Source organism: Hippoglossus hippoglossus, chromosome 4 (assembly GCF_009819705.1).
Source record: "Hippoglossus hippoglossus isolate fHipHip1 chromosome 4, fHipHip1.pri, whole genome shotgun sequence".
Lineage (NCBI taxonomy): Eukaryota > Metazoa > Chordata > Actinopteri > Pleuronectiformes > Pleuronectidae > Hippoglossus > Hippoglossus hippoglossus.
The window spans coordinates 10,965,904-10,982,586 of NC_047154.1; the positions used below are offsets into that span (position 1 = coordinate 10,965,904).

Consider the following 16,683-nt stretch of genomic DNA (forward strand, 5'->3'; position numbering starts at 1 on the left):
CGTTCACACCCACAGCTCCTCTGGGCACTGTCTCGACAAGTTCAGGTTTGCAGTGCATGTGTTGAGATTTAAAACTTTTTAAAACCCTGATTTTGACTTTGACTGGACAGTGCACACATCAATGTGAGATTTTCTTTACTGTTTAAATAACAGAGCAAAAGGAAGTTAGCTCACTTGTCAATCAGAGGGAGGCCAGGAGTACAGCACTTAAACACGTGTGAGATGATACACTTAGCATTCCCTGCAATTATTGTGCCTCTCCACCCCTTCACATTCTTTCAGACCATCAAGTGTACTTCTCCAGTATGAATGTGAGCTGTTGAAAAAACATGCATGTGCGTGTGTGTGTGTGTGTGTGTGTGGTCATGTAAAGGAAAAAGAGAGAGAGAGGATCAATGTATACATACCACCACCATGAATGTAAAAATCCTGGTGGTTCCCCAAGTGTGATGTTCTTCTCCCATCGGATCTGTAAGAAAAGAAGCGGGATGGAGGGAGAAGGGGTTGAGGGCAGAAGACGGAGGAAGGAAATGAAAAATTAAGACACCGCAGCATGTTTTATGCATAATGTAATCATTTTGCTCAACCGTCCCCCCAACTTTAGACAGACAGCAATAGTCAGACAGAGAAATAGGCCGTCGGGCAGCGCGGTGCAGTGAAGTGCAGAGCCAAGTTTGTGGATAAGACAGTGTGACTGTCTTGAAGCAGCGGCCCTCTCCATCGCCCTCACAAACCAGCAGAGCTCCTGCCTGTATCTGGACACTGAGATAAGATCCAGTGAGAGATAGCAGACCTGCTGCCTGCTTCACACACTACTACTAACGTGACTCGACACACACACGCACACACGGAACACAGTACACAGTACACACAGATTCAGTGCAGTCAGTCTGAGAGATGATTCACCAGAGTCTGCTGAGGACAGCATGAGAGCAGCAAGATTTCTCTATTTCTAAATATATATATAGAAAAAGAGATCCAGGCCTCAGATTTCTATTAAAGTGTCTATTCTATAGATCTCCCCAGTGCAGTTTAAAGTGATGTGATGTGCCGTATGTGGGTGTAGGCCTGTTGATTTAATGCTGCTAAAGAGCTGAGTGCTGCACTGTGCAGGAGAGCATGGAGTGGCAGTCCTCTCGGGGACAGAAGTGTGGGGTGTCTATACTATAAAAGTGTGTGTGTGTTTGAATTAGTTTTAGGTAAGGGTTCGGCATTTAGTTTTAATGGTTAAGGTATTGCATTATGCCAATGAGGGTCCTCACTAAGACAGATGTACAAACATGTAAACATTCTGATGCTGAGAGAGCTGAATGCACTGCAGCTGTTGAAAACATCTTCAACCCGTTAATAACATTTGTTGGATTAAGAAACAAACAAACTGCAAATACAGAAAACAGGCTCACCAATACAGAGCCGGAGTAAATCATATGAAAGAATGGAACTATGTTGCAACTGTTTATTATCGGTTTAAAAAATATATTATATATGTTCAACGTGATCTTGGCTATCCTCTCCTGTTAACTGTGAGATGTTTCCGCCTGATTTAGTGTACCCTACTGTTGTGTTTTGACATGTGTGTTTTATTTATTGTCAGTTTAAAATTTTTGTCTTCATGGCCCATACAGTATGTGATGTAAAATTGGTACAGATGTTTACTTTATTTTCTTGTATGAGATCATCATGTCTATATTAGTTTGTCGTCCCAACCCACGGATATGACCTATAGGAGAATACCAGGAGCGAAAAGGATGTTCAAAGGTTTGGCTGAAAAGTGTGTAAGCATCCCATCGTTTTTGTCATCACCGACCACAACTCCACTTTACCTCCTGTCAGTTACTATGGGGCTAATTTACTAGAGGTTGCCTTGTAATAAAACATAACTATGGGTCGTAATAAGCTGCTTGCACAGAGGTTTGTTTTTTACAGGACGGTCTAAGTAAAATGTACGGAGCACTCTTGGTCACTGCAGTGAGAAGAAAGGAGCGGAAAAATGAGGAGGAAAACAAGGAGCCCCTGAGCAGAGAGGACGTATAAGAGGAGGATGTACAGAGAGGGAACTGAGGGAAAAAGAGGTGATGATCAAAGCAGAAAAAAAATCAAAGCGAGAGGAGGGCGATCAGGTCTTGTGTAATTCACGAGAAGCCGCACAACAATGAGCTGATGTAGATGAGTTTAATGAATCTGTCCGTTTGCAAACTTTCTTCAAATACTCATGAGGAATCCCCTCGACACTCTAAAGCCTACAGCTAGAGGCACATGAAGGCGAAAGGGTCAAAGGTCAAGCTGCAGTGTTTGCTCGGATGTACCCGTTACTGTCGCTCTAATCCGAGTCCACGGATTTTGACCATATAAGACAACGGGTTCAAAATGAAGCTGTGGTTGAAATAAACACAACCATTGGGCTACATCTGAGACAAGTATAGTGTCAAAGGGACTTTTCGGTCTTCGCATGCCTGCCTTGTGGACACGGACGGTTTGTGTGTGTGTGTGTTATTTTAATCCCTGTCGGCGTAGATGTTGTTTTAATTCCTGTTTGAGTCAGACTAAGTGTGTGTGGATCTATGAGTGGGTGTGCGACCCGGAGCTTCACTCCTTTCCAACAGCTCACCACTAACACTCAATCTCAGGGAGAAGATTCACCCACAAAGGCTCTGAAATCAGCGAGGCTCTCGGCAGCACGACCACTTTATCTCACTGTGCTGCTCCCCTATCTCTGCTTCATATTTTAGACGTCCACTCCTGGTTGTTGGCAGCTGGGCTGGTTTCCAGCAGCAATGCCTGACTGCCTGCCTGCCTGTGCGCTAAAAGCAAAGGCAAAACGATTCCTGTCTGATTGTGTCTGATTGATGCCGGAAGTGTGATTTAAAGCAAGTTTCTGTTCTTTCTGAGTTATTTTGTCTGTCTCATTCCTGCAAGAATCCAAAGGCTTTTCAAGTCAACCCAAACCCAAAGTTTTTAAATGATTAAAACTCTCAGCTAAAGAGCAAATAAACATATTTTACAAAATGTCAAACTATTCTTGTAAAATCTCTGTATAATCTAATCAGTGCTCTGAACTTTATTTCTACAAAACCAGGAAAAGCTGTATGTTGGTGAGTGAATTCTACCAGGGATATCACGTGTTTTTGTTTACAGCACATCGACAACGGTCGGCCCTTATCGCCAAACGTTCTGGAATCTCATTGTCTTTTTCATCCTGAGAGAGTAATATTATTATTTATTTGTTTGCATCTGTCATGTGTTAGAAACGTCTTCAACATTTCCTGCTGTATTCTCACATGTCTGTAAAAATGTGGGGTCTTCGGTGCATGTCTGAAAGCGGCTTCTGCACTGAGCTCACCTGATGAAAAGGCAGATGAATGACTTCAGTATTAATGTTGAATGATATAGACCTGCCCGCGCCTGCCATTACAGCCCTTTCTCAGTGTTGGGGATTGTATTAAGTGGAGCTGAATAAAGCCAGTGGGGAGGGGAGGTGTTGTACAGGGGGAAGGCCTGGACGTGGGACCATTAGCAGAGAGGATGTCCATTAAGGAAGAGGATGCAACACATTAGAGCTTGCACGTCTTGGACGGTTCAGGGCCCTGATAGGAGACTAATAAGTCCAGCAGACCTGGGACAAATGGACATGTTTGGAATAGTTTCAGACACTGAAGGTGCATTCGATTTAACTTAGCAGGGACTGGCTTCGTTTTTTCTAAATGTCACAGCGGAAAGCGAACAGCAACACATGCTTACAATATGTCAAACTGCTGTAATTATACAGAGTTTATGATTACAAATTAGAGCTTATAACAAGGGGCGGCTAATCACATTAAGTAGCCCAAACGATGGCATGTTTACATTGTCCCAAATTAATAAACACTGTTGTTGTTCAGCCACTGTAAAAAAACACTGTTACAGTTCTCAGCTTGTGGTGATATTATTCAACAGCTGCTTGAACTCACAACAACCTATAATGTGATTTCCAGCCCTGCTCATACAATAGAGGGGGAATCACTCGTCCTTCATGAACAGGAGGTCAGACTGAAAGAACTTCTTACCTCTGACAGGAAGGTCTGTGCTGATTTCTGTGCGCCGACATGCAGCAAATACTCGTACACATATAAAGCTAACCTGCAAAACAAGAAGAGAGAGAGAGAGGGGCAGGGGTCAGTGTTCAGTGTTCAGAATCACATCTTTATATTCCGTATTTATCATATCACATCTTTATATTCCACTTCCTCCTCAGATCTTCTCACGTCACTCTGGATAACTTACATACGAGTATTTTTTTTATTTATGTTTCATGCCAATGCATTTGGCTCCACACTTTTGGGGATTAAAAGACATCCCCTAATTTACGAACACATAAATCTTCTTCTTATAAATACAAAGCATGTGAAAAAAGAAAAGAAAAAGAGAAGATCCACAAAAGAAAGATGGAAAAATCGAAAGAAATTCCAAATGCATTCACAGAACTATCTCATTAAAAATAAATTGACTCGATAATGAGCTTTTTCCTCTTCTCCCGGGTTTTCTCCAGATAACTGGCTGATTTATATGTTTCACATGTAAACAACCGACTCAGTCTTTGCACGTCCATATGTAAAAAAATAATTTTCCTCTTAAAAACAGAGCATTACACCGGTAGTAGGGGCGGCTGGGTTGGTCAGTGTATGAGTGATGTTCTGCACATAGATGCACTGTATAACTGTGTGTCAGAATGGGTGAATGGCAAAAATAAACTGTACTGTAAAGCACTTTGAGTCATCATCAAGACTAGAAAAGTGCTATGTAAACACAGACCTAAAAGAAATAGGAAACAAAATGAAACCCATTCATCATCATTCAGACAGCACATCGGACAGATCTGCTTTTCATCTTCTAAATTAATGCATCGTCCAGTTTGCACCTTTAAAGGTAAAACACCTGATCTCAGCTGGTCACTGCAGGGATCTTTGCTTCCTGGACAGATTATATAAAACACAGAGCTCTTCCTGCTGATTCAGAAACGAACCTAACCCCTTTTGTAAAGTTCATATGTTCGTGAAAACAGGATATTTATGAGTCTACATAGTTTAGTTCATGTGATCCAACCTTAACAGTGCTCATTTGAAAGATTATTCCACAATTAACGCTCTCTGTCTTTCCCTAAAGGTGTCGCGCTCGTTTCATTCCACGTTACCCACCAACTCGAGTCCAGCAAATGTGCTCGCCTGGCTGAAAATCATCACTCTGTCATCTGAGACGGAGCTTGGATAAACAAGATTTTACAGTATGAAGATCATATTCACTGCGGAGGGGTTGTAAACGTGTGATGTAAAGCTCTGCAGCTCTGAGCTAAAGAGCCTCGGTGGCACTCGGCCATATCCCTGTGGTTTTAGGAAACTGTGCTGTTGAGGCACCGAGGCTGAAAACAAAACAGCGTAGACACCGAGAGAAACACGGAGAGAAGAGGAGACGAGAGACATCCTCTGATGTGGCTGAAGTTGGACTCTCAGGTATTGCCGCGCTGCGCGCCGGATTCCTGTTATTGAAGGGGTTGATGCTTATTCATGCATCAGACGCAGACGGGGAAAAATGGCTGAAAAATAAACATTTTCAGCTCATCGAGGTTTTACAGATAACTTGCAAAATAAAAAGCAGACACAGAGGAACAGTTGAGCGTCCCATAAATCTCACGCTCTGACAAATACTCACATTTTATCTCTGACTTGGTCCATCAACCTCGAATACGGCTCATATACAGTAAACTAAGGTGTTAGTGAAAACTGCTGGGAGTCAACCACATGCTATAACAACAACAGAACTATAGCTGCTACAAGACGCAAAGGGCAGTTTGGTGTTGACTCTCAATGAGCTTATACAAACAAACCTTTTATATGCCAAGGAGTCATTTGATGTGTGTAGACAGTGAAAATATGCTGTATATATTTATCTCTTTATTCTGCATTCTACCCAAAACAGTTGAAAGAGTATAACAGTGAAAACTTTAGATAAAAAGCAGAAATTAATCTGAAAAGTTTAACAATTAACACATAACGACAACAAATCATACTTATCTATAGCTAATAATACTAATAATTTGTATTGATTTCCTTATATTATGAAACAGGTCACACAAATTTTTGACTCTGCCATTTCTCTCCGAAATTTGGACCAAGAATAAAACACACAACTTTCTCTATGAATAAATCTGAAGAGTAAGGCACTCAGAGTAAAATTCATTCATTCGTTTTCGCGTAGCAGGTAAAAGTCTGGTTGTCATGGCAACAAGATGACAAGACTCCATGCAGTCACTGCTGCCAAGCGATATCTGCCTGATCATTCCTACACTTCAGTTTTGTGCAGATTAAACAAACAAGATCCAACATGATAATTCATAAACTTTAGATGAGCTGGTAAAGTGATGATGTCACATTTGGATAGATCCAGGCTAGCCGTTTCCCCTCATATCCAGTCTTTATGCTAAGCTAAGATAGCTTTCGCCCATAGCTTCAAAGATATGAAAATGTTGATTTTCAATATACTTATCTAACTCTGTTGCAAGAAATCTACTTGTATTTCCCAAATGTTGAACTATTCCCTTAACCCACTGTAGCTCAGACTGAACAAAGGCCGGTTTCTTTAACTGAAGAAGCAAAATAACAGGAAGCTTAGAAAAGATTGTTTTGAGTCTGATGAATCACAATCACTCAATCTCCTTCTCAATCAGTATGATATTTATTGACTGGGGACCTTGATAGAGTCAGGTACGAAAGTTGAATAACAGGTAAAAACATATATCAATATAAATTCATAGGTAATGGTAAAATTGAACTAAACGTGGGTGGGCAGTGGGTGAGAAAATTCACAAATCGACAACCAGAACAGGAGGGCAAGGCAGCTGTAACTCATTTGATGTGAGAGACTTTGTATGTGTGTTTAATAACGGGTGACGGGCCGGGACAGGGGTCGTATGTTAACAGGTCTGGATTTGACTTGGAGATAAGGACAGGTAACGGTTCGGGTCCCATACAGAGTACAGGACTCTGGACCTTGTTACTTCTCATGTCTGTCTCCTTGTTAACTCTGGTAAACAAGAGACAAGAGATCGAAAATACAAGAAGTGACTGAACTGAAGAACTACTTCACGACATATTGTTCCCTTCTTTGTGTCTACAACAAAATAATCAACGGCTCAGTTACTGAACCCGCAGAGAGACACACACGGACCCCTCACTCACATTAGTTCTGACAAGAGAGACAGCACAAAGAAGCAATTGAATGGAGACTGGACAGACCACACAACCAGCAATCATCCACACACACTCGTCTCCAGGTACGACACAAAGTCTTCCTTCGGTCATGCCCGACTCCTGCACAAAGTTTCATGGAAATAGACTTTTTTGACTAATACTGCTAATAGACAATCAGACAAACAAACTCAGCACTCAGAAAACATTGAAAAAGCCCTATTTCACAATGAATGTGAAAAGGAATTCCTGGATCTGCCCCCTGATCTGCATCCACATACATTTAATAGGTTCTTCCCTGACCATACTTCAACCTGCCACCACGTTTTGTCGTAAACTGTCCCGTAGTTTTTGTGTAATCCTGCTAACTAACAAACAAACCAACAAAAAGATAACATACTTGTGATTAATATTGATCTCAAAAAGAGCAGTTGTCCTGGTATCAACAAGTGAAACTGATCAGTGTGTAATGAAGTTGATATTTGCAAAAGTTTTGCTTCAGAAGTGATGTCAGAGGATTTTCTTCCAAACCAAATAAGAAAAGCAGTTTTCCTACTTTTCCAAAATAAAACATATTAGTATCAAATAGGTTGATGTGTTTTTCATAAGAAGGCTAATAACTAACAGTATCCAACAAACAGTAGCTGTCCATTACTGCTGATGTCCAATGTTAGTGCTTTTAAATACTGTTAATTGTGAATGAAAATAGAAAGAACTTTGTTTTTTTTAAACTGAAAAACCTATAGGAGTAGTGAAGTAGTGGCTGCAGAGTTTCTCTCGGGCCCCGACAAACTCTTGGCAGAAGTTAAAGCAGCCTCTTGCCTGAGGGACAAAACCCAGGACAAAAGACGTCCACATATATTCCGCTGGTGCTCATAAACTTAAAAGCTGTGAGCACATGGTAATAATTGCGGTGTCCACAGGTCCTCTGGTCTCTCGTCAGGATGTTGGCAGCGGTATTTTCCTGTATTTTAGTGAGTAAATCAAACTGAAACTGCAGAAATGAGGCTGGATGTAGCATTTCTTCATTTGAAGATTTGTCTTTTTTTCCTTGTTTCATTGTTACTGTAACGCTGACGTAAATATTTACCTCCGTTTTCCACCCTGAAGAGTTAAGGGGCGTTTAAGTTTTCCCAGACTCTGCGTAAAATGGGGAGTCCGTTGGTGTAAAATGTAAAAAAAACAACAACTGTGAAATACCCTGCGGCAGGCGTCAGCTCCTATACGCCCTGTCCACACTGTACAGCATCGAACAGAGATTCCCATGAGCACTGCGGCAATGAAATTTTCATGGCAGAGCCTGGCGTGATCTGAGGGGCTCTATGCCCTAGCGATGGGCACCTGCCCCAGCTGCAATGCATTATTTAAAAACACTCATTCAATCCAGGCTTCAGGGGACACCTTTTGTTACTCTGTCAGAAGCAGTAAGTGTAACTTGGCTGAGGAGGAGACTTTTTCCTCTTTTGCAAGCTGATAGAGCAGAACCCGAGGAAGGGCAGGTAGATAAAGGAGACATGGAGGTGAATGTTCAGAGCAGGAGAGCTGTGTCAGAGGGAAACTGGAGGTCACGGCTGCGGCGTTTCCCTCTGCGGACACTGTAAACCTGAATTCCTTCCCCCCCCGCCAGCCCTGCGCTCGCTACACGTGTCACTCAGGAATAAAAGATGAGATGCTTACAAGAAGGCAAACCACAACCGCACGGCCGTCCATGCACCTCACATCTCACATTTCCTCTCGTACACAGTTCACTCTCTCCTTCCTTGGGCGTCCGCAAATTTAACAATAACGGAGAATGGAGCAAATGACACAGATGAGTGGGAGGAAGAGCGTTTGACCTTTGCTTTGAGCGCTGACTGGATATCAAGGCTGGTGATGTAAAGCTGGTGTGTGAGTTTACATTTAAAAGACCACAAAGCCGAGCGGTGCATCTGTTTCTGTCTGTTTCTCACGCTCCCGCTCTTAAGCTACAGGATCATTTGCAGCGGTTATCCTGCCTTTTCTGTAGCTGAGGCTGTAAAAAAAATCTACCACACCATTTCTGATCTTCTCCTCTAACCTCATGTGGCCTAACTAGCACTTTGCTCCATGTCCACACATCAAGGCGCTCTCTCCCATCGCCTCGTCCCCAGGAAACGCACCTGACATTTCGCCCCGGGCTGCCCCATCCAGCCTCCCCCTTTTCTTTCACCCGCCTCCAGAGACGATGGGCCTCTCAGCCGAGTTTAGCCAGCTAAAGCACAGACAGTTAGCAAATTAACTTTCATGTCTTGGCTTCAATAATTCAGGAGCGGGAGCAGGAGCAGGGTGAGGTAAGGTATGCGCGGAGGAAGTGATGGCAGAGGATTAAGCTGTGCCCGTCACCGTGTCTGCTTTCATATACAATCTATGCCTTTTCAGAGAAGAATGAAGATACATACCATGCATAATTTATGGATTCAGTGGCGTCCTTAACGTAACACGCAGAGTATAAACAGAAAATGCTCTCTTTCCTGGATATCAAATATTTATGGACACCTTATAAAAGCAGTATAGAACTGACACAGTGGCGGTGAACAGGTGTGAACGTAATGATGTATCACTCGGAGGTGAATGAAAGGTTGGGTGTCTCTTCGAGACGCCTGTGATGCTGTGAAGCTGTTGCACTAAAGCTTATTCCCACTGCACACACTGTCTATATTTGCTTGGCTTTGTTATGGCAGTTCCTTTGTCAAAACAAATCAGTGTCTATGAGCAAGTAAACATGCATGGCTTTAGCCACGGGTTAATCCACACATGGTCACACACACACACACACACACACACACACACACACACACACACACACACACACACGGTCACACACACACACACACACACACACACAAACACTCCTCTCACATGTGCTCGACTGAGACGTTACCTATTGACTCACCTGTAAATATACTCTGACCTCGCACTTCAAATAATAACAATAACTTGTTGATTTTCACTCACAAATACACTTTTATTTAAGAGGAGGAGGCAAAGCAGAGAGATTTATTCTGACGTGTGATAAGAGATTATAGTGACATAGCTGACATACTTCTGTTATCGCCACAGCAGTCAACCAGGACAACAATTTACAGTAACCGTTTTACAGACATGAAAAGGAAAGTGTCCAGAAAATTGGGTCTGGACATTCTCCTGGAGTTTGACGTTCACATTTGGAGAAAACAGCAGGAGATTATCAGACGTGTTCACAACAACAGGAAGATATGTAGAACATTCAGGTGAGGGCGGTGTCTGGACAGGGCAGGAGGCAGGACATGACGGCACTGTCTTCTACATGTATGGGCCACACTCTTTTTCATCCTGACATATTTGTATTATTACAATTTTGCATCCACTGTGAATTTGGACATTGTCCTGCTGTATTCTCACGTGGCCTCACTCAGACATATCCCCTACATTTTTTCCAAGTTCCAGAAACTTTCTGGCAAAATTGACTCGGATATTTGCATTCTCACACAGCCCCTTTATAAAAATTCTGGAAAATGTCTGAGCTTCAGTGCATGTGATGTAATGTACCAGGGAGAATGTGTCCAAAGAGAACAACGTGAAGTCCTTCTTATCTGTTGTCTGTTGAGACACATACTTTTCTTTGTGTTCTAATAAAAGACACACACACTTTTGCTCTCTAACCAGACTGATTAACAACTTCAGGCACGTAGCCTCAATATTTAGACTGTCTCCTTATTTCAAGTGAGAAAACTACCAAATTTGTGCGGATGCACCCAAAGCGGCTGACGAAAGGCAACATTAATTAACTGTTGACATGTCTGAATGAAGAGCACAGTGAGCCAAAGGGTGCCGGGGCTAAATCAGGGGTTTCTTTACTTTTAGTGCAGTGTTCCTGTCTATGTTAGTGCACAGCCCTTTATGCTCCCATCAAAAGACTAAAATGCAGATGGCAGTGCCATCTGTGTAGAATCAAAACCATGCATTCAGAGCTGAAGATCCCCATTAGACTGCATGTAAACACGTGGGCGGAGCCAGAGGAGGAGCAGAGGATGTAAAGAAGCCCATGTTCAAAACAAACTGATTAACTTTACACTTGAAGTTTCTTTCCCTCCCCAGAAAATCAAGAAATACTCATAAAACATGTCTGCAAACAAACAAGAGGGAATTAGAAAACAAACGTGTGGAGCAGGATTATTTTAGAAACTATTGAACATGCTTTTAAAAAATGAGATGTTTGATCATGAATGAAATATTTCTGTGAATGGCACATTTAATTAAGAAGCCAGATTCATCAGTGCACATTTCAAAGAGGTTCCAGTGACTAAATAATACGGTCACATTAATATTAAACCTGCTGTGTTACCCCTGTTCAAATTAAATGTTATAAAACACTGGTAAGAAAATGTGAAGAGTAATTAATTTCTTTGGTCATAAGGGCACCAGGTTCTCCTCTATCTGCATAATTATTATTAGCATGTTTTCTTTCTTTTTTTTAACTCAATATTTATTCACAATAATGCTTCTCAAGGATGTGAAAAGGAAAAACTTTACTCCCCCCTCATGTTTGAAACCTGTGATCTTACAGCAGCGAGAGCAGGCGGCTCGATTCCATTTGTATGGCGAGGCCTTGGCTGTGTGGAAGAATCCACATAATGCAAAACGTACGTGTGACACCTCTATGTTGTGCTTCTGAACAGGTGTGATTCAAGTTTTTGTTTCAAGGTTTTTACAGAAAATGTAAAGAAAACACAGTGCGCACACATTTGTCCAATGTCGTAAGCTTAAATACACACTTGAGCCGGCATGTTGGAACATTTTGTATACTAAACCTGAGAACAGCTGTACAGCATTCAGGTGGCGGCTAACTTAAGTGGTCAGTGCCACAGAAGGATGTGTTGTTCTACAGGGTTTTTACTTTTGGAGGATTCAGAGTCGAAAGCTGCACACCTGTGCACAGCAGGTCACATGTATTAAGGCAACAGCTTTATAACAAGGAAAAAAACGTAGCTTTGTTTCCTATGGTTTTATGGGGAGGATTGCAACAGGAGTTCACCTGAAACACTGACAACATTGCAATACGTTAAGTAAACTACAGCTGTCAGATCTTTCAGAAAACGAATTGTTTTTTATTATTATCATTAATAATATATATACTGTATATTTGGCTGTTCCAAAGCCTCCAGATTGAGGTTGTCACCCACTTTCCCTGAAACCCCTCAGCTGCTGCTGTCACTCACGACGACACCCGACTGCTAACTAATAAGTGTGGCGTTAGGAAACACGTTCTGCAAGCCCTCGCCGTCTGAAGTGTGTTTAGAATGAAATTATACAGCACTGTCAAATGTTACTATTAATACAACCAAACTTCATTGAAGAAACTACACAAAGAAGCAGTTCATAAAAATCATCATGCATTCATGTACCAAACGAGGACAAATTACCTTTTTCACCAGTTTTTCATTTATTCTTTTCGTTCAACAAGTTTTATGTATAAAAACAGTGTGACACTTGATTCCAACACAGTGTTGTAAGTATTTTCTCTCCAGAACTGATTCCAAATATACTTTATGAAACCGAGAGAGACAGATATACAGGTCACGCTACTAATTTATTGTTAATTCAATTAAGTATACGACTCGATTATCAGCCCTCTGAGCACAAGAGATTGGATACAGGTCCATCCGGGGCACCCTCTGTTCAATATGTGAATATGTAAAGAGCCGTATGAATATGTAAATATGAATATGAGCTCATTCAGTGATGCATTGAGGCAGCTGTCGTGAACTCCACGTTTACAAGGAAACATGTGTTGGCCCTGCGGGGCAGGTTAGGGTGACAGGACAGGTGAGGGGGAGAGGGCAAGCATCGGCCATTACGCCTGGACAATGACTATCAGCCTGTGACACACAGACACAGAGAGCGATACACACAAGCTAATTGCTAAATATATACACAGTTTTAAATACAATAAACAAAATGATGTTTACTGTGGAGCTTCTGATGCAAACAAACTGGAAAAGGCTAAATTCAAGATGAGCAGCCTCAGCACAGACGTATTCATCATTTCCACCTCTCAAAAGACTTGTATTTCTTATGAGTTAATGAATTGTATTTATTTATTTAATCATCCTCCTACACTATCATTTGGAATACACTGTGCACTGAGTTCTCTCCGAATAACACATGGCACATAATCCATACTCCCTGAACAAGCAAGGGCAACAACAAAAAAAAATGTAAAAAAAACCCCCACAGTGTTTAAAGAACACATTTCATTTCAATGTGTCGTAAACTGAGCGATGAAGCCAAGGCACACAAACAGGTGTAAGAGCAGATCGACGTGCGTGCTTGCGGTTCATATGCAATATTAAAGCATCATACGCCGGTTCAAAGGTCACGCTGCCTGCTGTTCATAAAGCCACATGGGACTGTTTTCATTTAGGATTCACCCCCCCCCCCCACACTCCACCTCAACGCAGCAGACGCAAACACACGGAGAGCTGCTCAATTTTCCAATAAACTGATGTGATTTCAGGGTGAAATTAAATGCTGGTGGCACTACACGTGTACAAAGTCCTATTTGAGGAGGCTTACACTAAGCAAATAAGCGAGCCAACGTGTCTCCAAAGCTTAATCAATTGAATGTGACACAGCAATGCATCAGAAAAAACAAATGCAATAGTCTCTAAAGAAATTTGGTTTTCTATTACAGATGTATGAGGTGCTGTGTAACACGCACACAGCCTCCCAGGACCTGACAGTGTTTTTTCAGATCACTACTTCATCCCAGCAGGGATTCCTGCTCACTCCTCTCACCTCAGACCGTTTTCATGCTTTTAAAAATAGCTACCGATGATAATAGACTGTGCTGATCGGTGGTGCTGGGATGCAAAGGAGGTCCAGCTCTGGATGGTCCCACACAGAAATGATCAGGACAGCATTGAAATAAAAGAGCAGGCGTGGGAAGGGGTCTATGGGGGGGGAGAGGGATATTTAGAAGGGTTTTTTAATAATAATTTTTAAAAAAGCGAGGATGCATGCACCACAAATGCTTTTGAAAACTAAATACAACACCAATATAATATTTAGCTAAATTTAATTAAGATATAAATAAAGCATTTTTGCTCCATTATGTTGCGAATCGCATCACAGCCATGTTTGCAGATATTTCCACGCACACTAACCTATACATTCATGACCGGATTTTGATAATAAGAATAATGAGTAACAGAATAATGTTCGGAGCAGCATGAGTCTCCTTCGTGGCGAGTGGATGCTACAAACTTTAGCACCATCACTGCTGCTGCTGCAGGACTGTCGACTGGGACAAAACTTTTACCCCCTCACCGCTGACAACAACAACGCCTCAAAAATTACACAGGAGCATCTCCGGAGTACAGCTGCCACTTTCTATTTCTAACAAAAATTTTAAAAAACACACATGTACACGGGATGATCCAACCATCCAGCAGCTTCACCTCCCTAAAGTTTCCTCGGAGCGAGAGCAGCCACAGCCGAGCACAGACACCCCCACAGAGACATGTTTCACCCGGAGTGAAAAAGGAAAAGGCGCTCCTGCTTCTTCTTCTTCTCCTTCTCCTTCTTCTTCTTCTTCTTCTTCTTTTATCTCCTCATGTAAACGCAGCACTTTTGCTGCACAATAAAACACGTTGTTGCGCGAACGCAGCGTGTTGGCGTGGATATCCCGTGCACACAAAAAAAGTGCAATGAAGAGGTAGATATAAAATTTAAAGAAAAGTTTAAGAGTCGCACCTTTAAGGTGGTCGAAGGAGAGGAGGAGGAGGAGGAGTGTTGGGGGGTAAAGCGCACGCAGGAGCGCACTTTTCGTACACTACGCTGTTTTTTAAATTACACTAGCTACTTCAGAAAGTTGCCTCCCCTCCTCGCTCGCTCGCTCTCGCGCACGATGATGATCTCGCCTGATGATAACAACTCTAACAACAATAATACAAATAATGATAGTGATAAAGAAAAGCAGGTGAAAGAAGGAGAAAAGGAAAAAGTCCGGTCCGTGTGTCCGGGTCTCACTTACTTTTCTCGCGCTTGGCTGTCGGAAGGGACGACGGCTCCTTTACCTTTGGCGTACATGCTGGATTCTGTTTTAAGACTTTTGTCCCACTCAACACCTGTCAAAGAAAGCAGCCAGGAAAACGCTCCATCTCCATAGCTACCCCTTTAGTGTTTTTCCTGCCCCCCACCCCTCCTCTCCTCCCCTCACCTCCCCTCCCTCTCTCACTCCCTCCTCCTCCTCCTCCTCCTTCCCTCTCTCCCTCCCTCCCTCTCTCTCGCTCTTCTCTCTCTCTCTCTCTCTCTCTTTTTTTTTTTACATCTCCAACATTGGCCACAAATCAGGCACAGTTTCTATCGGGGGGGGACTTGAAACCGTCCGCTGTTGGATTTTTTTTTTTCTTTTTTTTTTTTTCCTCCTCAGCCGCTGTTCCGCAGACCCGCTCCTCCTCCCGCCGCTGTGCAAACGGAGGGGGCTTCTTAAAGGGGAACGCACACTTCTTGTTTGCTGACCTCAGAAACATGAGGAAAGAATAGAGGGAGGGGAGATGAAGAAAGGCATGCTGGGTACAGGCCCCAGCTCCTTTTTCGGGAGGCCGGTTAAAATACTTGTTTTTCCTCCTTAAGAAATAATTTAAATTCCAGGAGTTTGACTCATGATACTCTCACACCAATGAGGACACCGCCGTCGTTTTAACATGTTACATACATGTTGACGATGAGTGGAAATGCTGTGTCCATATTGTGTTGTGCTGTGATGTGTTAACACATGGCTTTTTTCCATGAATTTAAAATATCGAATATATCTTATGAGCTTAATAAAAGCGGTATATGTTGCCATGTCAAAGAACGAACAGTTATTTCACAGCGTAGCATGGCCACGAGAAATACTTCTTCAGTTGGTGGGGTAAAAAATATTACCTGACCGATTTTAGGGGGCTGATATCGCTGTATCGGCGGGTATTTTAATTATAAACTTTATCACAAATAGCTATAAATAAAAAGACTAACAAAATATATAGAACTTTTAAATAATGTGAAATGTGACATGGTATCACATGGATGACATTGTAAACTTTTCACCGCCATGAGTGGAGGAATTCCTCCACGTTGGGAAATGTAAAGTAAAGAGGAATGAAAATGGACACCATCCTTTATATCAAGATGGGTGGTATGACAGCCTTGCATAAGTGAAGCCAAAACATCTACTCCGCCCCCGTGTGGCGGGCTGCGTTATAGATCAAAGCAGTTTCAGTATAAGTCAAATACATTTTTCCCTAAGATGGTGTCTGCCATTTTGCAGGAGTAAGCATGTCACGTACAGTAAAGCAGAAAGTAAAGGTGAGTGTGACATTAGTGGATGGATGAGCTGCACATCTGACTTTCATGCAGGACATGGAGTTTGTGCTGTCACATATGCCTTTTTTTTTTTTGCCAAGCATAACAACAATCGTTCTCC

General features: G+C 42.2%; 1 protein-coding gene across 2 annotated transcripts in view; it reads right to left on the bottom strand.

Moving 5' to 3' along the window:
• The window catches only part of ssbp4 (single stranded DNA binding protein 4), an 89,697-nt gene extending 74,224 nt beyond the window's left edge, over nucleotides 1–15,473 (bottom strand). The window contains exons 1-3 of one of the 2 annotated variants that reach the window (XM_034584280.1): nucleotides 15,250–15,473; nucleotides 4,044–4,116; nucleotides 408–469 (exon numbers count right to left, since the gene is read on the bottom strand). In XM_034584280.1, coding sequence (XP_034440171.1) covers nucleotides 408–469; nucleotides 4,044–4,116; nucleotides 15,250–15,305 — 191 coding nt within the window. In that variant the 5' untranslated portion in view covers nucleotides 15,306–15,473. The remainder of the gene's footprint in view (nucleotides 1–407; nucleotides 470–4,043; nucleotides 4,117–15,249) is intronic. The other variant, XM_034584281.1, reaches the window with a different exon arrangement.
• Between the last annotated feature and the right edge of the window lie 1,210 nt (nucleotides 15,474–16,683).